Source organism: Taudactylus pleione, unplaced genomic scaffold (assembly GCF_031769625.1).
Source record: "Taudactylus pleione unplaced genomic scaffold, aTauple2 ptg000610l, whole genome shotgun sequence".
Classification (NCBI taxonomy): domain Eukaryota; kingdom Metazoa; phylum Chordata; class Amphibia; order Anura; family Myobatrachidae; genus Taudactylus; species Taudactylus pleione.
This window is the reverse complement of record NW_028285012.1, coordinates 1,818,025-1,844,773: the sequence shown is the minus strand read 5'-3', so window position 1 is coordinate 1,844,773 and position 26,749 is coordinate 1,818,025. Positions and strand designations below refer to the sequence as shown.

The 26,749-nt window shown below is 43.4% G+C and overlaps 1 protein-coding gene across 3 annotated transcripts in view; it reads right to left on the bottom strand.

Annotated features, from left to right (window-relative positions):
• The window catches only part of ARMC3 (armadillo repeat containing 3), a 126,642-nt gene that overhangs the window by 26,901 nt on the left and 72,992 nt on the right, over positions 1 to 26,749 (bottom strand). For all 3 annotated transcript variants that reach the window (XM_088454206.1, XM_088454207.1, XM_088454205.1), the window contains exons 11-15: positions 16,540 to 16,789; positions 14,544 to 14,680; positions 9,473 to 9,641; positions 6,302 to 6,402; positions 1,233 to 1,331 (exon numbers count right to left, since the gene is read on the bottom strand). In XM_088454206.1, coding sequence (XP_088310332.1) covers positions 1,233 to 1,331; positions 6,302 to 6,402; positions 9,473 to 9,641; positions 14,544 to 14,680; positions 16,540 to 16,789 — 756 coding nt within the window. The remainder of the gene's footprint in view (positions 1 to 1,232; positions 1,332 to 6,301; positions 6,403 to 9,472; positions 9,642 to 14,543; positions 14,681 to 16,539; positions 16,790 to 26,749) is intronic.

Genomic DNA, 26,749 nt, shown 5'->3' with positions numbered 1-26,749 from the left:
ATCTGTCAGCAATCTGTATACCTCAATTTTAACATTTACAACAAAAAAGGTTCTCAAGGTCCAATTAAAGTTTTGTTTTGAAATATTTCAGGTGAGAATCTTCTAAATTGTGTTTAATAAAACGTAAGTTTTAACTTTGTGAAACACACTGTATAACCAAGACAATGTGTTACAAAGTATTTTAGTCAGTTAAAATAATTTTTGATTCAGATAGCCGAAACATATACAATTTACCCAGGATTAAACTGTAACCTTAGGGAAAAAAAAATCTGTTATAGACTTTAAATTAGATCAATCTGAATAATGTTTCCTGAACAGTGAAAACCTGAGTAGCGGAGCAGTTTATGTTTCTGTGATTATGTATACTCATTCTGTTTACATTTCAATTTTATGTTCTTCATAACTCAACATTCTATTTGTGGTGGCTACAGCACTCTGAGGAAAGAATGCGGAGACACGTGGCGGGTGAGTGATACCCTTTTCAGACTAAGCTTTGAGAAATTTCTGTCTCTATCAACCCAACAAATTTCCCCAGGTCTCAGCCTGACCCTGGTAAATTGCAGGGTCGTTGAGGGTTGTTTGAAATCACACATACAGATGTAGCCACGCTCATCTATGCTACGATGCAAGTGCAATGTGGCATGGATGGCGTGACTAGCGTGCCCGCGGCTATGGCGTTCGCGTGCGTACACACAAGCGGGCTCATCGCGGCAACGATGAGGCTGGTTACATCTGTAGCAAAAAACAGGGCAATGTGTGTTCACATGCAAAAACCTTAGCTTTTGCTCTGTGTGTGAAAGGGGTATTCGAGATCTGTTGGCTGCTATACAGGCGCCCCTGAATAATAGCCACGGCGTTTTAAATGCTCATTGCAGCAAAGAGGAGCAGCATGCTGCAGGGTGCAGGAAAGGATAAGCAAAGTGCAGGTGGTTTTTCAAAATAGCCACGACATACACGGATCAGTAAAATAAATCTGCAGTGGGGGCACCACTTATTTATATTATGATTAAAATGTAAGCCCAGTTTCTTTTAAGAAAAACGATATGCAAATTTGAAGTTAAACTTGTTAGCAAACGTTTGTTTCATACAGTTACACTGAACAGCAGATTCTCAATTAAGCTCTTTCAGGTGGAATTCTATTAAACAATGTTCAGTTCTAGATCACACAGCTTAGACAGACCATTATCTGTGTGCCCCTGTTAATGTGCAGGGAAGGAATGAACACAGCATACCTTCCTTTTTCTCTAGAAGCACTTCTGCTCTGCGAAGATAGAGACCTGCCAGGATTTGGCTCTGGCTTATCCTCTAATGGAGGAGGTGAAGGTACATCCCTGTAATAAATACAATAATAAGTACTCCCTACAGCACAAAGCTGTAACAACACAACAAGCAGCACAACAAGTTGTGAAAATAAAATTCAGATCAGTACAAATGATTTTTTGCTTTATCGATCTAACTTTATGATAACACTGGAACTCATTAAGGGGCCCATTCAGATGGCAGCAATTACACTCGCTCTGTGTGCATGGAACTTGGAGCTCAGTCAGACCCGCTCGCTAGATGCGTTCGCTCGCTCCCAGCGTATGCAAGTCTAACGCACGACCAGCAAGGCAGGCGATCGCGCAGCAAGGCATTAACACGCCCATATGTCTTGGCGTGCGATCACTTAGTATATGCAGATGCCCACCAGCCATTCATAAGACGCCCACTTGCGCACGTCATCTCCTGGAAGTGCATGAAAACACTGGTACATCGAGCACCATCAGATGTGCTCGCAGCGCTTGAGGTTGACTATACCTTGCTGCAAGCAGTGCGATCACTTCAGTGTGAAATACAACCAGGTGACGTGTACTATGACGCTGCCAGTTAATTATGCACGTCTCTGAAACGGTGTTGAAACACTCAGGCACGCCTGCGTTCGTACCTCCACTCCCCCATTTCTAGGGGCCTACCCCTGTCACCACCCACAAACGACCTCTCCTGTCACTCATTACACTGGGCTGTCTATGCTGGGCAAGCGAGTGCATCCCAATCTTTCGCAGTGGTTCGCACACGCACATTGCGATACATAAACATCCGCAGATTGCAAATATCAAACCAGTTACGAGCGATCGCTTCCTAGCGAGCAGGTCTGAATCAGCTCCTTTATGCGGATGTTCTGCCGCATGCAGAGTTGTACGCACCCATGTGACTGTACTTCTCCTATCTATACGCATGTTCAAAGTCAGCACTATCAGCGCATACGTGTACCAGCCCAAAATCTGGTGCAAGAAATCCATCTTAAATCAGAGCCTGCAGTTTGAAAGCACATCCTCACTAATCTTAGCTCATGTGCGGATGCCCTGTCGCCACCAAGTTAAGAGCATTCAGCCGCAAGTGTAAATGTGACTGCGTGTGACTCTGAATTGCCCATAGATGCCTAAGGTACACTCAGCCACCGTTCATGCTCAGTACTAACAAAACACAAGATCCGTCTACTGAACAGACTTGGCTGTTATGGTGCATACACACGGTCAGATTGTCTGTCAGATCTGAACGATAACGATTTTAAAAATCGTTCATATCTGAAAGAAAATCTGACATGTGAGCCTGCAACGATGAACGATGCGCGTTCCCATTTTTCAGATAACGATATCTGACATCTGATGTGTTTGCAGTCAGATTTGTCAGATTTTATTCATTTTAATACAGGCAAAAATCATTCAATCGTTCATCTGACATATCTGACCGTGTGTATGCACCATAACTCTGCATCAGCACCTAGGGCCTGATTCAGACCCGGACGATATGCTGCGCTCACATTGAGCGATTTTTCGCAATTTGCGTATGCGTATGATTAGCAATACGCTTGCGCGAACCAGCCAGTGCGATGGGAAAGTGCTCGCCCGTAGCCCGCAGTCGGGCTGCTATTTTGAGTGACAGATATTGCAGTTTGTGGGTGGTGACAGGGGAAGGTGCTTGTAAAGGGGGGTGTGGATGTGCGAACGCAGGAGCGCCCGACAGTCAGAACGGCGTTTAATGGGTGTGCATAATTAGCAAAGTAGCGTCATTACACACGTGACTGGGTTGTATTTTAGCCTGAACTGCTCGCAATGTTGTGGTGGGAAAAGGCTACCACTAGCGCTGCGAGCAGCTCCGATGGCTCGCCATGTTCCCAATTAATCCTACAACTGCCGGAGATTACGTGTGTTGCGAGTGGCAAAGGGGCGTCTTTATACAGGTGCGACCGCATAGTGCGGCTGCTCGCTTTTAGTGGGCGGCTTTACGCGACGCAGTGCGAGCACATGATTTAAATAGCCGGCCCCTTTTAGCCAGCGAGCGGCCGCAAATAGCATCCGGGTCTGAATCAGGCCCCTAGTTCTATAGCAATATGTAGTCTGATGATTGTGATATATTGTTACCATCTGTAGCGGGCTGGAGAGACGGAATAACCCAGAGATTAAATGGAGGAAAACCCAGAGCTGCGCTGAAATATTTGGCTGGGGAACTAGTCAGCAGTGGGGTATGCCTGGCATAGAGCGGCACCCAGCGCTTGGATGTGAGTGTATTGTAATTGGCATATATAAATCCTACCGTGGGGGGACCACACTGCTGTTTTACCCTGTTCAACTGCAAAACATATTATAATGTGGCAAGGGGTTTATTGGAGGAGTTTATCAAGCTGCCGTTTGGTCAGATTCTATGATTATTTTGCAAATTTCAAGTTGTTGAATTATCAAAGCAAAACAGACAAGGGTATGGCGGCAGCATTCCTGGGACAATAATCACAGGTTCTTTCCTCAGGGACACTTACATTAATGGCTGTATTCAATTAGCCGCGAAAAGTCGGAATCCGCAAAAAAGTATCGCCGATTGCGACTTTTTGCCAGGCGGAAACTTATCTCCGTATTCAATTGCAAACACTTTTTGGGTACGCGAAAACAATCCAATAGGCGAAAAATATTCGCCTATGAATAGGGGGAGAAAAAAAAAGTGCAAAATCACTATTTTGGGGTGCAAAGGTGGGGAAACCACTCTACACCCTTGGAACAGCCCCCAAAAGGATAACTACATAAAAAAAAACCTGCAAACAAAAAAAAAGAAAAAAAAAAAAAAAGGGGAACACCCCAAAAAAGCACTTTGAAAAAGGTGACGAAGAAGTGTACAAACTTTACAACTAGCGAAATATACTTTTGGGGGGTCTGCAAGTATGGGTGAGGTGTCTTTTTTGATTGCAGGTGCTTTCTTCAGGTGAGTTTTTCACAATTTTTACAACTTTACTTTAGCAACTTTAAACCATGCTTACACCCATTTTCATTTTCAATACTGCTTAATACTATTCTTCGTCACTTGTGCAAAGTCGCTAATTAGAAGACATTGACACACCTTAAAGTACCCCAAATAACTTTATTAGGGCTATTCGGGGGCATGTACATTGATCCCCAATGTTAGTGCATATTTTAGGGGGTGCCAGGCTGATTTCCCCAATTTTGTCAGCACTTTTCGCCTGGTTTGCATACGCCAGGTTGCGTTTTCGCATGTTTTGGAATTGAATAGGGCGAATCGCGGGTACACCCGCGATAACATTCCACGGCTAAAATACGCGATGTAGGTGAAAAGTACGGAAGGCGAAAAACATCACGGGTGCGAAACTAATTGAATACGGGCATATGTTGGGTACTCACTGATAGATATATCGCCCGTTCCATTTAGCGGGCGATATATTTATAGAGCATAATTGGGTGTGTATAGCGGATATGTCTGTGAACAAAGTCGTTCACAGCCATATCGGATCGGCCCTGCAGCACAGCAGATGGCAGATATATCTTAAAGATATGTCGGTCACCAGCTCATGTGTAGGGGCGACCTGCCGATCGCCCGTACACATGCTGCAGGGCTCCGGCGGTGATTGACAACTCAACTGGGTGGGCAAGTTTAAATGCGTAAGTGTGTATACCTGTCGATCTAATGTGTGCCCAGCTTAAAAGTTCTGAAAAGTCAGATCAACTGATTGTTGTCAGTGTGTTCATTGTTCCAGGACAGCCGCCACCATATACTCATTTGCATATCTCAATTCTGTGGTTATTGATGCATGGAGGACACAGGGTTATGTCCATTTAATTGGTTTGGAGTGCTGTCCACACAATTCAATTGCATTATATACAAGTCGTGGCAAATAGCCCCTCTGGGTGCTCCAGTTCCCAGGCGACTCGCCTGCGTAGAGGGTCTCGCTCCAAATGTGCGTCTTACTGTATTTGCACAAACAATACAACTGCAAGCGACCAAACTGATTAGTGTGGTCGCTTGGCAGAGCAGTTCTACACAGGCTTGTCTACCCTCCCAATTTGGCCGGGAGCCTCCCGATTTTCGGGTGCTGCTCCCGGCCCCCCGGAAAGGCAGGCAAGCCTCCCGGAAGCCGGCATCCCTCCATACCCCCCACAGAGTTAATATCAAACCCTCCACAGCAGGGGGGCCCGGTGACGCGATTCGCGCTGAATTGCGTCATCGTGGCCCCGCCCCCTGCTTCACAATGCCGAAAATAACGGCATTGTGAAGAGGGGGCGGGGCCACGATGATGCGATCATTCAGCTCCGCCCCCAAATCTGATGTCATGGCTGGGCACGCCCCCCGCTGTTAGCCGACAATCAGCTCCCTCCCGGAAGGAGGGAACTGATTGTCGGCAAGTATGGTTCTATGTGCGAATCTGTATACGCAGTGGGACGATGCAGCAGCTGGGGCTTTAGCTTACACAAAGCTCAGTTGTGCTTCATCTGCGACTTTGTACGTATTTCAAACTAATTCCTGTGCGGTTATAGTTGCTGCCCAATATCTCTAGTACACTTAGTGGCTTTTTGCGTTGCCTGCAAAGCGAATAAGACGCAAAATGTAAAGAAAACTACGGTACGCAACACCTCTTGCATTGTCTCCGTTGTGCCGGGAGTCTCGCGCCATATGGTGTATAGACGCTAGGTGTATAAGGACACATCTGCATTAGGCCTGAAAGTTAAGTCAGAATCTAGTCTTATAAAACATAAAATAAAATAAAACACAAAATAAGTGAAATCAAGAGAAATTATTTATTTGTGATAATCTTTATACCTTGCAGAGCAGCCACTAGTGTTGAAATGAGGTGGGCTAAAAGATTCAATAAATAACATGCAGTAAAAGCCTTATAAACAGCAATGGTCTCCACTATTAAAAGTTCTATAGTTCCACATATGATAATTAAATCCCTCAGGTTTGGTTGGAGGCAAAGCTATTTTATAGGAGCCTCCTATTTATGATTTTCATATAAAAAGAACAAAAAATAGCAGCCACTTACGGCTCTGGAAGTCTCGTATTTACTAAAATAACTGCTCGGTTCTGGTTCAGCTCCTGTTTGCTGAGCTCTTCCAGAGATGGCAACTTCGCTTCTGCTTTTATCTGTAAAAAAGGTGCATTTGTTGCAGTTACAAAATTTATCTAAAAAAAATTAAATTTATAAATATTGTAGGAAATTATATAATTTTCAAAACCATTAGGAAAATCACTTAAAGAGTTCATTTGATTTCAGGAATGTACAATCACTTTGCACCAATGATTTTGGGAGTGCTCCATTATGAAATGGACACCAGCCACTTAGGGAGCATATCATATACTGTAACATGGGGAAGCGTCATGATGAGCGACACTCATTTTGCAAAAAAAAATAAAAAAATTATTATACACACACACATATATATATATATATATATATATATATAAAAAAACAGAGAGATTATATATATTATTAGAACGGTAGTATTTACACTAGGAGAGAGCAGCTGTCTATGCACCTGGTTTACACCAGGAAAGAACAGTAGAATATACACCTGGTTTACACAGTAGAAAATACACCTGGTTTACACCAGGAGAGAACTGGAGATTGCTATGAATCCGCCAGAGATAACAGGACAATAGAGCTATATGAATTTGCTTTCCTACTGTGGATTGATTGCAAATATCATTTAAAAATCTACTATATAAAAGCAAAAATTTGTCCTTCTGTCTTTCTATACAAATCCACAGTTTACAAGCCACGATCGTGAAATTTTACATATGAGCGTATTAAAACAAGGCGGAGGCAACTAAAAAAATATTGAAATCAAAATTAATTACTGTTAATTTTTAATTAATGAAAAATCACAATTTTTGCATAGCATTCGCCCTCTAAAGGTCAGGTACGGAATTACAAAAGGATTTAGCTTATCTACTATTTTTTCTTTTCTATCTTCTCTACTATATCAAAGCGAAAATTTGTCCTTCTGTCCTTCTATACAAATCCAGTTTACAAGCGAAGATCATGACATTTTACATACCAGTGTATTAAAACACGGCGGAGGCAACTAAAATTTTTTTTTAATCAAAATGAATCACTGTTAATTTTTAATTAATTTAAAACCACAATTTTTGCTAGACGCTCGTTGTGGGGCCTCACGGCATATGGGTAGGGCCCCGGAGCAAAAGTTTAGTGTTGTCATGTTTTGTCATGATCTTAATGTTTTCCAGCATTCTCAGCTCTGACTACACCAAATTATGCAACAAAATTTACTTCTTTCTTCCAACTGTGTCAAAATTATCACTTTGCAAGGACCCTGCTGTACTTTGAGCTGCCAAAATATTACACATGGAATGCTTCTCCCAAAGTTTTTCTGCGCAGAAAACAGGGAGTCGCTGTAGATGGTCATCCTGGTAGAAGAGCAACAGAAGCTCTTGGCCGTGTTTACACTGTACATCCTACAAATTTTGAATGCTTCTATCTCCGAAGTTTGCTTTACACCATTACGGGTCCTACTTCCTTCGAAGACCTTAAGACTGTTGATGGGGAAGTTTGTCACACTTTTCTTGAGGCCTGCCTAAGGAGAGGTTGGTTGGAGGATGATGTGTAAACAAACATTCTTAAAAATCCCGGACAACCCCGGGTACTCCAGCTAGTTGAGAATAAACTGCAGCAGCCACACAAATAATAGTATCAGTGGGAAGGATCAAGGTCAGCCAATAAGAAGCAGCTGATCATCATCATCATCATCATCATCATCAGCATCATGTATTTTGCACCAGACAGGGTTGAGAACAAGCAGAGAAAACGCCACCCGACAGGCACATGGCTTTACAGTACTTAGCCGTGTTAGCACGCCCCCTCCATCCTTCATTCAGCCTCTCTAAGCACATGCACAATAAAAACACACAGAAAAGGGTGCAAATTGCACTTACACCCAACCGTACATCAGCGCATTAATTAGTAAGGTTCAAGAAAGACAAAGTACTGTGTATTGTTCCAGTATAGACATTCTTGCACACACAGCTTCTCCTTTCACCATGTTTCTGGTTTAATATCGCCTTGAGCCCTCTGACCAGGCCCGGCAACAGGGGAGGACTAGGGGCACAGCTATATGGGCCCCAAGGTTCTAAGAGGCCCAGAGGAGACCACAGATAAATCTAGCTGTAACCACTGGCTGCGCTGCTGCAGTGATTAGCAGGGTGCAGGCATGTACAGGATCCGTCCGGGGAGCCGCTGTAGCTTTATTACACCAGCAGTGGCCAGTGCAATAAAAGTGTATTTTTGTATATTGATGTCATGACATTACGCAGCGCCGCACTACTGAAAGACAGAGCAGAGGAGCTGCAGTGGGCAGCCAGAAGATAATAAATCTGTGGGGGTTTGAAAGACACTGTGGGGGCTGAAGGTACAGAAAGGAGTTTGGGGATGGAGAGGCGGAAGAGGGCTAGGGCTCGGGAGACAGAAATGAGCTAGAGAGACACTGGGGGGTAAATTTATGAAAGTGAGAGTTTTTAGAAGTGGAGATACTGCCAATAGCAACCAATCAGATTCTACTTAACATTTAACTAGCACCTTCTAGAACATAATAGCTAGAATCTACCCCTTCATTTACCCCAGGGAATGAAGCTGGAGAGACAGAGGGCTGGAGAGACACAAGGGGGATGAGACTGAAGAGAATGGGGGGGACGGGGGACTGGAGATTATCCACAACTGGCAGGATGAGAGGAAAAGGCTCAGGGACAGTAATGTTCATTCTAAAGAAACATTACTGACACAAATGGTACCAAATTAGCAAAAAAGTTTAATAACAGAAAATTATAAGAGCAGGGAAGATCACATTTTGCCCTGCACCAAAACTTTGTTACTATGTAGTCTCTGGATGAACCTCTGCTATACGACGATGACATTGGTTATATTCCTATGCAAACAGGTGTCTTCCAGACCATGTGATCTCCTACATGAATAGTGAATACTGACTGAAGACACTATCTGCCCAGGGAAGAACAATTTCTTCCCATTGCAGAGAAACTACATATAAGTAAGACAGATTCTCAAGTGACTGGCTTTTATCTGCCAGGGACCTGAAGAAGGGGAGCTCCAAAACAATGGGTGTACCGGGTCCCCATGATTTCGGTTGCCAGTCCTGCCTCTGACCATTAACTCCCCAGCACATGAAGCTGGTTTCTCACTTACCTGACCATGGTCATAAAAGTCATCATTTATGAGGTTGCTGTAGGATAAATATCCTTTCTGATTGTATTTTAGAGAGAGGTTGTTATCCAGCATCTTGTTTTGAGCCAATTTACTAAAAGTATTTTGGCGCCTCGTTGAAAGATTTATCTCCTGGAGAATGTCAAATGCCCTAAATGTATAGACAGAAAAATACAACAATTTCAGCTTGGATAACTTTTTGGCATGAAATACAATGAAAAGCTGTTGTTATTCATGTAAATGTACTATTGGTCTTTAGAAATGACTAACCCATTAACATGATCAACACATCACCAGGCATTTTCTCACTGCAAAAACAGAATTTGCACTGGCAAGTCCCTTTTTCCTGTGGCCAAAGGAAGACAAACACTAACTGATGGGGTGTTAAGTACAACCCTTAGGAGGCAGTGGGCCTGGTTCACTACGGATCCCTATTCTGCTTATACACACGCAACGCAGTTGCTAATATCAGCGGTGATATGTAAATGTGTGCATTCACATTGCGATCGCAGCCTAACATTAGGACGCCCACTTCCCCTTACTCACATCCGTATACTTTGGCAACATAGCGAAACAGTCAGTAACAGAGTAACAATCGGACCCATATGCACAGTTAAGGCAGGTCAGACCTCACTCAGGAATTGCTTACTTCATTGCACGCTATGAGGCCTCAGGCTGCATATGGTATTGCAGTGGATAATTTATGCACACCCCTGCAACACCGTTGAAACGTACTGGCACGCCTGCGTTCGCCCGACCACCCACCCACGCCACCACCCACTAATGGCACTTCCTGTCAATCACTCGGTCATGGGTCTGCGTATCCTCTGCGATCGCAGTAGCTAGTTCGCACACATGCACTGTAATGCATATGCAGAACACAACAATCGGCAGATTGCGTGCGTATAAGCAACTGCGTTTCTTGCTGAATCAGGCCCAGTGTCCCCAATTATTATTATCCTTTATTTATATGGTGCCACAAGGGGTCCGCGGAGCCTTACAGAGTACTGTACATAAACTGGATAAACACCACAAGCAAAAAAATTACTTACAGTACAGAACATAGCAGGACATGGACATGGTTTATAATGTAGTAAAGTGATGTTTTGCTACAATCAGGGGCAACATTTACCTTACATACTGTTTTTAATGCATTTATTTTAAAAAAGAACAATTAAATAAGCAATAACATGACCCCAGTATTTCACCATTCCCCCTCTGTCACCTTCGACCAGGGCCAATGAGACTTTGTTTGGGTGCAGGTACTGTGGAGACGTGGCCACTAGAGGGAGTTATAACAGATATTGAAAGCTAATGCGCTAGCTTAAAATACTACAGATAAATCCCTTACGAAAGTAGATGGTTATTCTTGTGAGTAGATATTCCTTCCGTAAATGGTAGTCATCCAGTATATGAAAAAGAAAAATGTTTATACCACGACCATAGTGTAGTATTATTTTAAAAGATACATTTATTGACATCAAAACATAACTTGGGAACATAAATTTTTCTTTTAAAATTATACTACACTATGGTCGTGGTATAAACATTTTTGTTTTATAATATACTGGATGATTACCATTTACGGAACAGTCTACTTTCTTAAGGGAAGTATCTGTAGTATTTTAAAACACTAGCGCATTAGAGCTTTCAAGATCTGTTATAATTATATACGTTTTCAAGTTCTATTTTTTTGATTGCTTATTTGGTGCTTAAGTAGTGTCTAGGTGCCCAAGGATACTACAAAAATGACTCTATACTAGAGGGAGTTAAGCTATTTCCGGCCCTGGTGTTCATTGTTATGGTTCCAGTAATTTGTACCCCCCTCCACTCATAATCCCTGCTTTCTACCAAAGTGAGTGCATAGGCTGCCTACAGAAGACGCACTGAGGCTGATTTAGAACTGGGAGCAATACAAAAAAAAAAAAGGAGCAAATTGCAATGCAAGGAGTGCAAATACATTTAATTAAGTACTGTCTGTTTTTGCATGTAGCCTACAAATGCTAGACAGCTTTACTTTTACACTGCAATTTAGTTTAGCTAGGACACACCCCTTCACAACTCTAAATCTCTCTGCACATTTCAAAACCGGCCCATTTGCATGCCCTACCTATATACTTGAGGACTAGTAGGAGTGGAAGAATTGGGCAGCCACATTATTTCTGAGAGAAACTAAACTCACGTCAAGTGCTATTTGCGGAACTGAAGCTTTTTCAACAAAAATGTTTTGCTGTGTATACCCCGAGCATAATTATTAACTTAGTTTGTCTACATCATTTTTGGACTCATTCCTTTTAACTAATACATTAATAAAGGTTCTATTTTAGCTGAATCATACATACAAATCAATAAGAGTGCCCCCCAAAAAAAAAAAAAAAAAAGTCTACTTTCTCTCCTTTCTTGTACGAATCTTCTGTATTCTGACTCAGGGGAAGCACCACCAACATTTGTGATTTAATACAGGTTTTCTTTATACGGAATACTTTGAGTTGGTTTTTGTGTAACGAGTATTTATGTGCCAATTATAGGCTCATCTGTATAGACCAAGATTTTACTTGAATATATTTTTTCTAGTGTGGATTCAATTCCTTGTTGTTGCCATTTGCAGATTAACAGTTTTCCCAAGATGCAAATTGGCTCCTTTATTTTGCTTTGCTGCCAACTCTGAATGAGCCCCACATGGACCAAACACCATGCACTACCATCTACATTCAGCATATGAGAGCAATGGCTGTGGAAGAAAGCAGCGGTCAGGGAAAGCAATGCGGTAGCCTGGGGAACATCTGAGGCACTCTGCATCAATTTCTTAATGACTGTTTTCTATATACAAATTTAACATAAACCCCCCCCCCCCCAAAAAAAAACACTTCACCACTTGAGTTGAGGGGTATTCAAGCTGGGTCATACATAAAAATACCTGGGCCCATAGCAAAATTGTGATGGGAGTCCCTTACACTGTCATCCACCATGATGTCTGTCCCATCCCTAGTCAATATGCATTAAGGCAAAACACAAACTACATTAGCCTGAATCAGGGGCATTTCATGACAGGGGGGAGGGGGCTCATGGGCAGATGTCAGTGAGCCCCCTCCCCTTGCTTGGTGCATGCTTTGAAGACTCTCCTTGGCTTAGTTCATCTACCCCTAAATCATATAACTGGCTGGATATATTAGTTCTGAAATCATAATCAGTTTGAACTTCTTTTTCCTCTGAGGAATGGCCCACATGCCCCCTGTGGGCCCTATAGGAGTCACAAGGCCTGCTATCGCTATAGTTATGCCTGTCTAGTCAAATTACTTGGTACCCCTATTAAATGTGACAGCATTAAGGGAGCAAATCTCATTTTAGTTATGCAAATACAGTGTTGACTATAGTTGACTCTAAATGTAGTCTCTAAAATGCTTATTTATAGTATATATTCTTGTTTATATTAGGAATGTGCAGGCTCGGATAGGTTCGAGTTTACAAGTTGAGTTCGGATTTTTCCCTCCAAAAAAACGGAACTCAGAAAGAGGCTAAACGTCATCTTACATGGACGATCATCATCATTCCTGGACTTTTGTCCAGGAATGATGATGTTCGTCCTTGTAAGATGACGTTTAGGACATCACAGGGCACCATTCGGACATTGACAACAAATCATACAAGAAACCAGGGTGTTATAAATGTCCATCTTGCGTCACTTGCAGTTATTTACAAATTGGAAACACCTTCCAGCACCCACATACGGGCAAAACTTTTAAAATCAGACACGTTTTGACGTGTACTTCAAAGTTTGTAATATATCTAATTACCTGCCCCTGTGCTTTATGCTACATCGGTATGACCTCTAGAACTTTTAAAGAGCGTATGGCCTTACATCGATCTGCCATACGACTGGCGATAAATGGCAGAGATGTGGATCAGCCGGTGGCTAAGCATTTTAAAACTGCGGGCCACCAATTATCCACCCTGCGTTATAAAATTATCGATCACGTTCCTGAATTATCAAGGGGTGGTGATCGTGTTGGTGCCCTTACAAGATTGGAGGCGAGATGGATACTACGGATGAACACAACTTAATGAACGCATTGCTTGGAACTCTTTCATCTAAGTCTCAAACTTTGTCCATGTCGTATCTTTATGCCCTTTCATCGCGTGTGTTTTCCATTATGTATACTTGACTCTAGATATTATATAATATTGGTGTAGAGGGTGATTGTTGTGTCAATATTTGACCTTGGTTATTCCTTTTTATTTGTTTCATTGTTAGGCATTATATGTAAGTTTAATGTATCTTTATTATTTTTTATTTTTTACTATTTGATCATGTTCACTTTATATTTATTATTATTTTCTCACTCTTAGTTAGTTTACTTTTGTGTACTAGTCCGAGGATTTGAGGGATACTGTATTTATGGTGATCATACAAGGGCTTTTTGTGTACTTTTTTTCTTTTTTATAGACTCTCCACAGCCGCAGGAACGTTTTAGGTTGGCACTTCAACCTCCGGAGGTGAGCTGAGATATGTCATCTACTGGACCACCCGTGCCCTCTGGTCATGCGATCGCGGTTTTGGGTGCTGCCGTAATTAATGTCAGCGCCCAGCCGCAGTAGCGTCTTAGGTTGCCTAGACAACCGCCCGAGGTGAGACGGGTGATGTCATCACCAGGCGACTCGCGTCCTCCGGACACGTGAATGCGACTGTGGAGAAGCACGCCACTGTCTTTCTGATCGGGTGGGGTATTTAGGTAAGTGTCTTGCTTGTTTTTATTTGTGTTTGTATTCCTGACGACGGGGCCAGGAGGCCTTGAAACGTTGAATAAATTTTGTTACATCTCAATCCTGGAGTGACGCGCTGTGGTCTGTCCGGTCTAGTGACAGCACACCTTGGTAGTTTATATATATATATATATATATATATATATATTTATGTAATGTGCAGGATCACTTTAATACATTCATTTCCTGTTTGAATTTACAGAACAGTAATTCGCTAATGAAGGAAGTTACTAATCTTAACGTATGCTGACAGGTACACTTTAAACAGATAACATGTGACTGTCTGACTTACCCCGATCTATACAGTACGGCTGCAGACAATTCATCATTTGCGCATACAGCGATCGCCCAGCATGCATTTCTTCTCACTTCGTCATGGTTGGAGTGGAGGAGTTTTACAAGAGGGACCAGTCCACCTGCATTTCTGAACTAAATAAGAGAAGGAGACTGATGCCCAAATGTAATAGACACAAATTTGCTGATTCCAGCGATGAATGCCAACTAGATTTAAACCAGCCGTTAGTTTCAAGACTGAGTCTATATACTGTACTTTTAGTGGGACATATTCTGCATTTTCCAGTTGCACTGGGGTGAGAGCACTTTGACGTACTATCTGGGTACACCAGGGCAGTTTACACTGTGCATCAAGTGACCTCCAGATGGTCCAAATAAAAAGCATCCAAAGCACCTGGACCAAATGCCTTACACTCAAAGAACTCAGCTAATACCAAATTACATCTGACTATGTAATATTAGAGAAATAAGGCCATTAGTATCAAAAGGGAGACTAGGTTTAGTCACGCTTTATTCTGAATGTACAGTACATTACATTTATGGACATCTATTTACAAAAAGGGTAGGGAGAGTGAAGAGAATGACAACTATATTAATACACAGCATGAACGTTCTTCATTAGGGGCTTATTTATTAAACTCAAAAATGCTATCAAAATTATGTCAAATATTGTTTATGGAGGATTGCTGCATTTTTTAGGGCTCTAGGGGGTAAAGCAGCGGAAGATATTTGCAGATATTTGCTAAAAATAGAAGCAGAAGATGTTAGTTTACATCAAAGGCAAATATATCACTTTACACTGCTCAATACATCACATTAATAGCAAACTGCATAGGTCATCATTGAAGGCTTTTACAGCATTAAGGCACTGTACAATTAGCTTTGATTGATCTATGTGCCTGATGAAAGTGCAAAAAGTTCCAACAAAAAGCATTTTATCATCTTGATCATCTAATTTTAAAAAGGTAATTTACCCTCTCATCAGAAACATAGCACGAATGCAAAATGGAAAGTAGCTTTAGATACAGTGTAAATTGGTTTCATGAAAACACCAACAATATCGTAGTAAACCTGGTCAAGTGCACTAAAAACCATACAAATCACCAATGTGGTAATATTAATGACAGCATCAAGCCACTGCACTATTATAGGAAAGAGACAAATGGGCAAAGACTGGCAATTTGCCTAAACTATGTGACATAATATGAACTGGGGGCACTGTGTGGCATATTGTGAACTGGGACACTATGGGCTCGATTCAATTGAGCGCGATGTAAATAGCGTCGGGAGATAGCTCCCGGAGCTATTAAATCCATCGCGATGTTAGGTCGGGGAAGGCTCGTTCTCGCGCCTTAAGCAGGGTTTTCAGGCGCGAGAACGGGCATTCCCCGACCTAACTTCCCGGCGTGATGCTGTTTTCCAGGAACGAAGGGCAGAAAACAGCCTCGCGCCGGGACTTTTGTCGGATTTCTGCTCGCATCCCCGGAGGGATGCGAGAAGAAATCCTTAGATGGGGTTAGCTGCGCGGTGTATTGAATAGCTCCGGGAGCTGATTCCCGGCGCTATTCACATCGTGTAGAACAGAATCGTGCCCTATGTGGCATAATGTGAACTGGTGGCATTAAGTACAAAAAACAAACAGCAAATACTATTGTGTGACATGCCATGCTATGTTTTATGTAATTGCACCCTGATCCACGGAGAAGCGCAGAGTTTGCCAGCAAAGCTAGGGGCATCTTCAGGGGTTCAGATGTTTGCAGTGGCTGATGGGAGAAGATTCTCTGGCTACACACAAGCAGATACTTTCCCAAGGTGTAAGCAGTGAGTACAGGACTCATTTACAATTTGGTCCAGCATGATAATAGACATTACATGGGTTAACAGTGTTAGTCTGCTACAAATGACAGAGGCATGCAGGTCATAGAGTAACTTGTAGTTCCTCAGCTGTCAAGCCACATCTCTGCTCTCGGTAATAGACAAGAAATGCTCCTCACCTCGGCTCTTGCATCGGCATCACATGCTACTGCAGCCACGGTGAGTGCAGCTTTGCAGAGTACCAGGTTGTTGGTTGACTGCAATGGTTCTACGACAGCATGCATAACCCCATGAGTTACCATAATGAGCCGGAGAGGTTCTTGAGGAGCCATGCTGATAAGCACCGTGCATGCATTACCAATCACTGCATCTGTCTTATCAGACATAAGATTGATTAGTGCATCGATTCCATCAGCTTCTGCCACTGCACTGGTTTAAAAGAAAAAGTATGAAAATGTTAAATACTACCGACATTTTGAATATCGGATTTTAAAGTATTGAGAAAAAGAATGTAGCTAATTATTTTATGCATAACTCTCTTTCAAATGAGGGTGCCACTGAGTTTCTATGTGCCAGGTTTGATTTTAATCCCCTCATTCCCTGCTTTTAAGAAATTTCTGTGTGTACAGAAGTTGTTGGGAGAACGCAGAGCTTGATAATGCAATCGTGCATTGCCGTTATAATTTAATCAAACCCCTCCTCCTCCTCCTCCATCTGCCCATTACAGCTAGTAGTACTGCCAGTGGGGGACTTTAAGTTGTATCCCTCATTTGATCACTGCAGTGCTAAGGACGAGTGTGGCTTATCCTCAGCATTTTACATGTATATGCTGAGAAAAAAATCCCTCATATCCTTAGCACTGAAGGAGTCTAAACTGCGCAACTGGAGATATATAATATTACTTGGCTCACTTAATCAGCAGATGGAATACACACAAGATTCTATAGGGGAGATTTATTTATTTTAAGTGGAGTTGTTGATAATAGCAACCAGATTCTAGCTATCATTTTATAGAATATATTAGATAAATTATAGCTAGAATGATTGATTGCTATGGGCAACATGTCAACTTGTTCTGTTTGGAATGTTTTGTAAATCTCCAGCAAAAACTTTATCATTCAGATTGCTCATCCTTGAGGTAACATTGAGCCATACTGCATAAAAGGTTTCCCACCTTCTGTAAGCAAATTTGGAAACAATGGTATATTTTACAGCACTAATATAATATAAATGACATTCATTTATCAAAAGCAAAAACATCTTCATGATTATTTAGGGTCAGATATGCAGTGAAAATGTTATGAGCTATTTATGCAATTATTGACTAGACATTTCCATCTCCACAGCAATATAAGCCTCCCGTATATTACTCTATCACATCACAGAGAAGTATATGTTAACACAGCATATTGTATTACAGCACAGCAGCCAGCCATCTAAGGAAGTAGATATTTATATAACTTTACTGTAGGTAAAATATTGATATATTAGATTAGAGGTCTACCATAACAACCACATCAATTATACAGATCCTTACTACTGTGAGAATACAAGAATTCAGCTGTTTGGCCAAGTTCTAATACCATCATCCTGGATAACTAATTCTATTGCAAAATGTTTAAGTTCTGGGTGCATCAACATTAATGCAACTTAACGCAGGTTTATTGACATATCGCTTAATCAAGTTAACAGTGGTTAGGAAGGATGCTATGTAGTTTGGCTCAAACTCCAAAATACACTTTGTATGTCCTGGGAGACACAGTGGTGAGAGAAAGTTTGTAAAACCCAATACATACACAATCTGCCCGCTGCTCTGCCCTGCCCCCTTCTCTGTCTGCTGCTCCATCCCCTTTCGCCCCCCGGCTCTATACCGCCCCTCCCCCTTGTCATGCCCCATCCCCTTTCTATCTGCTGCTCTGTCCCACCCTGCCCCCACTCTATACAGTCTGGCCCTTTGTCTGTCTCACCTTGCCCCCCTTCACTCCTTCCTGTCCCCCCTCTTCATCCCGTTCCCTCTACCCCAGTGGCTAGATTTACCCGCTCACAGCAAGTCCTCTATGGCTAGGGTCTGTACTGTCTCCCTAGCAGTGGGAGCCATTGCAGGGGAAATGCACACCCTTGCTCCCACTGCGCATGCATGTAGGAATCGGGACAGACCTATTATTTAGCATAAAATGAACGGAGAACGCTACGTGGCACAATATGAACTTGAGGCACTGTGTGGCATAATATGATCTGGGGCACAACAATGTGCCATAATATACCCCATTATGTGAATGGGGTACCACAATGTGGCATGATATAAACTGGGGCACTACAATTTGGTATAATGTGAACAGGGAGCATTGTATGGAATAATGTTTACAGGGTGCTGTGTGGCATTATGTAAACTGTGTTCTCTCCATTTCCCTGGATGTAAATGTAAATAAAAGAAAGAAGGGAAAATGCATTCTAAAAAATGAACAAGAATCTACTACACCACTTCTGGAAATTAATTACATCACTGTTATATATGAATCAAAGTTATTTGCTAATCACACACTTCAAACTGAAAAAAAAATTATCCCCATGGCCAAGTGATTGTTATATAATAGTGTAGATAGATTACCATACATAAAACAATGGGAGCTGTCTGCTATACATTCAATTCTAGGGGCATATTTAGTAATTATCGGGTTTAAGACCGATAATTGTGATTTCTTATTGCCGCTATTCACGGCAATAAGAAATTATTTACCGTTCAAAAGTATTAAAAATAAAAAAACACCTGCAGGAACAGGGCCCACGAATGGCCAACCGGCAATGAGTAAAGTAGTGAAATGAACGCATTACCCCCATTGCATTACTGCGTATGTGCAGTCTGTGGACCCTGCATGTGTGCATTGCCGGGGAGGGTTCCAGAAGATCCATTTTCTGTAAAGTTTATGAAATGTAGCACATAGTCTACAGCGGTTAACTGTAGATGGTAAATCAGAAAGCTTTGCAGCTGCTGTCAGTAAATGGAGGGTCTGTGGCAGATAGAGATATCTGCTGCGATCCCTCCTTCATATATACGAATGATCTTTCATTTTTGGGGAAAACCTGCAAAAATTAGTGTTTTTCGGGGGATATGCCACAAATATTATTTGATAAATAGGTCCCCTAGAATGGTAACATTTGGTGATATACATGTGCAGATCTAATCACATACTATAGAATAACAATGTCCACAGAACTAAAGAACAGGCTCAACCAGTTGTTTTCTTACTTTTAAAATACCAGTGAATTAATGACATAGAAGGTCAGAAACCTTATATTTTTGGAACACGTATTGATGATTATATTTAAATACGTACTTATAACTGCAAATGACCCAAGAGAGGAAAAAGAAGATAAATGATCACTGTGAAGAGAAATACCCTGGATATTACTCTGCCCTAACAGTCTGACCTCAACCTTGAATTAAGAAGATTTATCAGAGCAAACAAGACATTGTATATTCCTCTTAAATCATTTGTTCTGGAAACAGACAGCTTGACATCTAAAATGCTCACTTGTATGGGAAGTAGGCTTGCCTCCTATGCTCTTGCTGCTCTACAATAATAATAGTTAAATCCCTTTATCCATGTTGTTGGCTTCTGCCTTTTTGGTAGTATGATAGAAGCTATGTTTGGTGACTGCCTTGCCTTTAAAAATATTATATATATTATATACATATATATACACACTAGGGGTGTGCACCGGCCACTTTTCGTGTTTTGTGTTTTGGTTTTGGATCTGGATCTTTCTTCGTGTTTTGGATCTGGATTGGTTTTGCCAAAACCACCCTTCCGTGTTTTGGGTTCTGGGTTTTGTGTTTTGGATCTGTATTTTTTTGAAAAAAAGCATAAAAACAGCTAAAATCACAGAATTTGTAGGTTTTTCTGCTCCTATGCTATTATTAACCTCAATAACCTTAATTTCCACTCATTTCCAGTCTATTCTGAACACCTCACACCTCACAATAGTGTTTTTATGTCCAAAAGGTTGCACCGAGGTAGCTGGATGACTATTCTAAGCGACACGAGTGGGCGGCACAAACACGTGACCCATCTAGGAGTGACACTGCAGTGGCAGACAGGATGGCAGTTAGAAAAACTAGGCCCCAAACTGTACATAATGCAAAGAAAAAAAGAGGTGCAAGATGGAATTGTCCTTGGGCCCTCCCACCCACCCTTATGTTGTATAAACAGGACATGCACACTTTAACAAATCAATCATTTCAGCGCCAGGGTCTGCCACACAACTGTGGCTGAAATGATTGGTTCGTTTGGGCCCCCACAAAACAAGCTGGCAATTAATGTGTCCCTGCACAAACTGGCTCTACGGAGGCAAGATGTCATCCTCATCCTCCTCATCCACCGATTCCTCACCCTCTTCAGTGTGTACATCCTCATCCTCACAAAGTATTAACTCGTCCCCACTTGAATCCACCACCACAGGTCCCTCTGTACGTTCTGGAGGCTGGTCTCCCTGGAAGAGCTGATAATTCATTTTGATGAACATCATCTTCTCCACATTCTGTGGAAGCAACCTCCTACGCCTTTCGCTGACAAGGTTCCCGGCTGCACTAAACACTCTTTCGGAGTACACACTGGAGGGGGGGCAACTCAGGTAAAATAGAGCCAGTTTGTACAGGGGCCTCCAAATTGCCTCTTTTTCCTGCCAGTACAGGTATGGACTGTCTGACATGCCTACTTGGATGCTGTCACCGATGTAATCCTCCACCATTCTGTCAATGGTGACAGTATCATATGCAGTGACAGTAGACATGTCAGAAATTGTTGCCAGGTCCTTCAGTCCGGACCAGATGTCCAAACTTGGTCCTGCCTGCCCTGCATCACCGCCAGCGGGTTGCTTAGGATACCTAAGTTTTTTCCTGGCAGCCCCAGTTGCGGGAGAAAATGAAGAAGGAGCCGTTGACGTGTCACGTTCCGCTTCAGCTGACAGTGTGTTCACCAGCAGGTCTTTGCACCTCTGCAGGCTTGTGTCGGCCGGAAAGAGAGACACCACATAGGCTTTAAACCTAGGATCGAGCACGGTGGCCAAAATGTAGTGGTCTGATTTCAACAGATTGACCACCCTGGAATCCTGGCAAAGCGAATGAAGGGCTTCATCCACAAGTCCCACATGCCGAGCGGAATCGCTCCGTCTTAGCTCCTCCTTCACTTTCTCCAGCTGCTTCTGCAAAAGCCTGATGAGGGGAATGACCTGACTCAAGCTGGCAGTGTCTGAACTGACTTCACGTGTGGCAAGTTCGAAGGGCTGAAGAACCTTGCACAACACGGAAATCATTCTCCACTGCGCTTGAGTCAGGTGCATACCCCCTCCTTTGCCTATGTCACAGGTGGATGTATAGGCTTGTATGGCCTTTTGCTGCTCCTCCATCCTCTGAAGCATATAGAGGGTTGAGTTCCACCGCGTCACAACCTCTTGCTTCAGGTGATGGCGGGGCAGGTTCAAGAGTGTTTGCTGGCGCTCCAGTCTTCGGCACGCAGTCGCTGAATGGCGAAAGTGGCCAGAAATTTTTCGGGCCACCCAAAGCGTCTCCTGCACGCCCCTGTCGCTTTTCAGAAAATTCTGCACCACCAAGTTTATTGTGTGAGCAAAACATGGGACGTGCTGGAATTTGCCCAGATGTAATGCCCGCACAATATTGGTGGCGTTGTCAGATATCACAAATCCCCAGGAGAGTCTAAGTGGGGTAAGCCACTGGGCGATGATTTCCCTCAGTTTCTCTAAGAGGTTGTCGGCGGTGTGCCTCTTACTGAAACCGGTGATACACAGCGTAGCCTGCCTTGTAACGAGCTGGCGTTTCTGAGATGCTGCTACTGGTGACGCTGCTGCTGTTGCTGCGTAAGGTGATACATCTACCCAGTGGGCTGTCACAGTCATATAGTCCTTAGTCTGCCCTGTTCCACTTGTCCACATGTCCGTGGTTAAGTGGACATTGTGTACAACTGCATTTTTCAGGACACTGAGGACACTTTTTCTGACGTTTCTGTACAGTCTCGGTATCGCCTGCCTAGTGAAGTGGAATCTAGACGGGATTTGGAACCGGGGACACACTACCTCCATCAATTGTCTAAATCCCACTGCACTAATGGCGGATACCGGACGCACGTCTAACACCAACATAGCAGTCAAGGCCTCAGTTATACGTTTTGCTTCAGGATGACTGCTGTCGTACTTCATCCTCCTCGCTAAGGACTGTTGGAGGGTCAATTGTTTAGTAAAAGTAGTGGTGTTCCTACTTCCTCTCTGGGATGATGAACGACTCCCAGCAGCAGCAGCAACAGCAGCAGCGGCAGCAGTAGGCGTAGCAATGCAGGATCCTCCGGAGGAATCCCGGATAGGAGAGTCAGTCATGCCAGTGACATGGCCTGCAGGACTACTTCCGATCCTGACTAAGGAGGAAATTGACGAGGAGGGAGTTGACGGTGTGGTTTGCAGGCGCTTGGATACAACAGGACAACGGGATTTAGGTGTCCCTGGACTGCTTACGGTCTGAGCCAAAGTTTCTGAACTTGACAGTAACTTTTTATGAACGCGCTGCAGGTGCCGTATAAGGGAGGATGTTCCTAGGTGGTTGACGTCCCTACCCCTACTTATTTCACCTTTACATATGGTACATATGGCAAGACAGTTGTTGTCCGGATTTGGATAGAAATATTGCCAGACCAAAGAGGTGGAATGTTTGGTCTTCTGCCCAGGCATGACCGTGATGGGCTTTTTCATCCCACGGACAACAACTGTCTCCCCCGGAGCCTGATTTAAACAAACCACATCACCATCAGAATCCTCCTCGCCAACTTCCTCCTCAGCGCCAGCTACACCAGTATCCTCATCCTGTTGTACTTCAACAGTGACATCTTCAATTTGCATATCAGCAAGTGGACTGTGGGTGCTCCTTTCAGCACTTGCAGGGGGCGTGCAAATGGTGGAAAGAGCCACCTCTTCCCGTCCAGTGCTGGGAAGGTCAGGCATCGCAACCACCACCACACTTGGACTCTCCTTGGGGATTTGTGATATCTTCTTAGAAAGCACAGTTCTTCGCTGTGCTTTTGCCAGCTTAACTCTTTTGATTTTTTTAGTGGGAGGAGTGCTTCCATCGTCATGTGAAGCTGAACCACTAGTCATGAACATACTAGGGATCGACCTTAGCCGTTCCTTGCCACTCCGTGTCGTAAATGGCATATTGGCAAGTTTACGTTTCTCTTCAGCTGATTTAAATGTCTTTTTCAAGGTCATTTTCCTGAACTTTGCCATTTGGGATTGTATGTGCCCTCTACTATGACATTGGGCATCGGCCTTGGCAGACGACGTTGATGGCATGTTATCGTCTATGTCATGACTAGTGGCAGCAGCTTCAGCACTAGGAGGAAGTGGTTCTTGATCTTTCTCTATTTTATTTTTATCGGAGAAAGTTTGGTCCTCCATTTATGTTATATCGATTTGATATATACGTGCGGCTAAACACAGAAAATAATTTTTTTTTTGGTTTGGACTGGAGTGTACTTTGTGGGTTACAGCACCCTTTAACGGTCAAGCCAGCCGGCCCTTTACTTATGACACAGGCGCACTCTTGGCACTACTTTGTTGATGCACGTGCGGCTACTGCGCACACAATTCACAAACACAGAAAATAATTTTTTTTTGGTTTGGACTGGAGTGTACTTTGGGGGTTACAGCACCCTTTAACGGTCAAGCCAGCCGGCCCTTTACTTATGACACAGGCGCACGCTTGGCACTACTTTGTTGATGCACGTGCGGCTACTGCGCACACAATTCACAAACACAGAAAATAATTTTTTTTTTGGTTTGGACTGGAGTGTACTTTCGGGGGTTACAGCACCCTTAACGGTCAAGCCAGCCGGCCCTTTACTTATGACACAGGCGCACGTTTGGCACTACTTTGTTGATGCACGTGCGGCTACTGCGCACACAATTCACAAACACAGAAAATAATTTTTTTTTAGGTTTGGACTGGAGTGTACTTTCAGGGGTTACAGCACCCTTAACGGTCAAGCCAGCCGGCCCTTTACTTATGACACAGGCGCACGCTTGGCACTACTTTGTTGATGCACGTGCGGCTACTGCGCACACAATTCACAAACACAGAAAATAATTTTTTTTTGGTTTGGACTGGAGTGTACTTTCGGGGGTTACAGCACCCTTTAACGGTCAAGCCAGCTGGCCCTTTACTTATGACACAGGCGCACGCTTGGCACTACTTTGTTGATGCACATGCGGCTACTGCGCACACAATTCACAAACACAGAAAATAATTTTTTTTTAGGTTTGGACTGGAGTGTACTTTCGGGGGTTACAGCACCCTTAACGGTCAAGCCAGCCGGCCCTTTACTTATGACACAGGCGCACGCTTGGCACTACTTTGTTGATGCACGTGCGGCTACTGCGCACACAATTCACAAACACAGAAAATTATTTTTTTTTTGGTTTGGACTGGAGTGTACTTTCGGGGGTTACAGCACCCTTAACGGTCAAGCCAGCCGGCCCTTTACTTATGACACAGGCGCACGCTTGGCACTACTTTGTTGATGCACGTGCGGCTACTGCGCACACAATTCACAAACACAGAAAATAATTTTTTTTTGGGTTTGGACTGGAGTGTACTTTCGGGGGTTACAGCACCCTTAACGGTCAAGCCAGCCGGCCCTTTACTTATGACACAGGCGCACGTTTGGCACTACTTTGTTGATGCACGTGCGGCTACTGCGCACACAATTCACAAACACAGAAAATAATTTTTTTTTTGGTTTGGACTGGAGTGTACTTTCGGGGGTTACAGCACCCTTAACGGTCAAGCCAGCCGGCCCTTTACTTATGACACAGGCGCACGTTTGGCACTACTTTGTTGATGCACGTGCGGCTACTGCGCACACAATTCACAAACACAGAAAATAATTTTTTTTTTGGTTTGGACTGGAGTGTACTTTCGGGGGTTACAGCACCCTTAACGATCAAGCCAGCCGGCCCTTTACTTATGACACAGGCGCACGCTTGGCACTACTTTGTTGATGCACGTGCGGCTACTGCGCACACAATTCACAAACACAGAAAATAATTTTTTTTTGGTTTGGACTGGAGTGTACTTTCGGGGGTTACAGCACCCTTTAACGGTCAAGCCAGCCGGCCCTTTACTTATGACACAGGCGCACGCTTGGCACTACTTTGTTGATGCACGTGCGGCTACTGCGCACACAATTCACAAACACAGAAAATATATTATTTTTTTAGCACTTGGGGGGAGCACCCCTGATGGACAGAGCACCCCCTGGACAACACTACAGCACCCCTTTAGGACTGGGACACTGCACAGGACTTTGGAGTGGACACAGCCCCTATGGAGAACTGACTGCACAACACAGTCCAGCCAGCCCCTATGGACTTTGAAGTAGTGGACACAGCCCCTATTAACAACAGCAGCACAGCACAACACAGCCAGCCCCTATGGACTTTGAAGTAGTGGACAACAGCAGCACTACACTACACTACACTACACAGCACTAACTCCCACCCTCCCTCTTCACTGTCCACAGCCGAGTGAGAAAATGGCGCCGACGCGGGTACCTTATATAGGATCCAAAACCCGCGAGACTCGGAAGGCGGGATGATGACGTTTTGCCTCGATGTCAGATCCGAGTCAGGCGGGAAAAGTCGAGCCTGACTCGGATCGGACTCGGATCGGGGGGGCTCGGGGGGGTTCGGATTTCAGAAATCCGAACCCGCTCACCCCTAATACACACACACACATACACACTTACATGTTGAATATAAATATATATACACACACACATTATGTATGTATATATATATATATATATATATATATATATATATATATATATACATACACACACACACACACACACATTCATACATACAATATGACTCCTACAGTACTTCAATGCAGCTTGCTGCATTGATATGTCCACAACAGATGGATGGCACTCTAGGTCTCATGTACGCTGAAAAAACTCCCAAAGACCCTTGATAAAAGGGTTTGCGCCCTGAAACGTTGACCAGCAGTACTCCAGTCTGTGGGAGTTTTTTCAGCGTACATGAGACCTAGAGTGCCATCCATCCATCTGTTGTGGATAGATATACATACATACACACATATATATATATATATATATATATATATATATATATGTCTTCGTATCTCATCCACTGAGATGCCTATGCATATCCCGTACACACAATATGTCCGTGAACAATGTAGTTCACATACACATCACGTCAGCTGTGCAGCACAGCCGTTGGCAGATATAACTGCTCATCGTGCCATGTGTACGGGCGTTCAGCCGATTGCCCTTACACATGCTGTAGTGGTCGGCGGGGAGG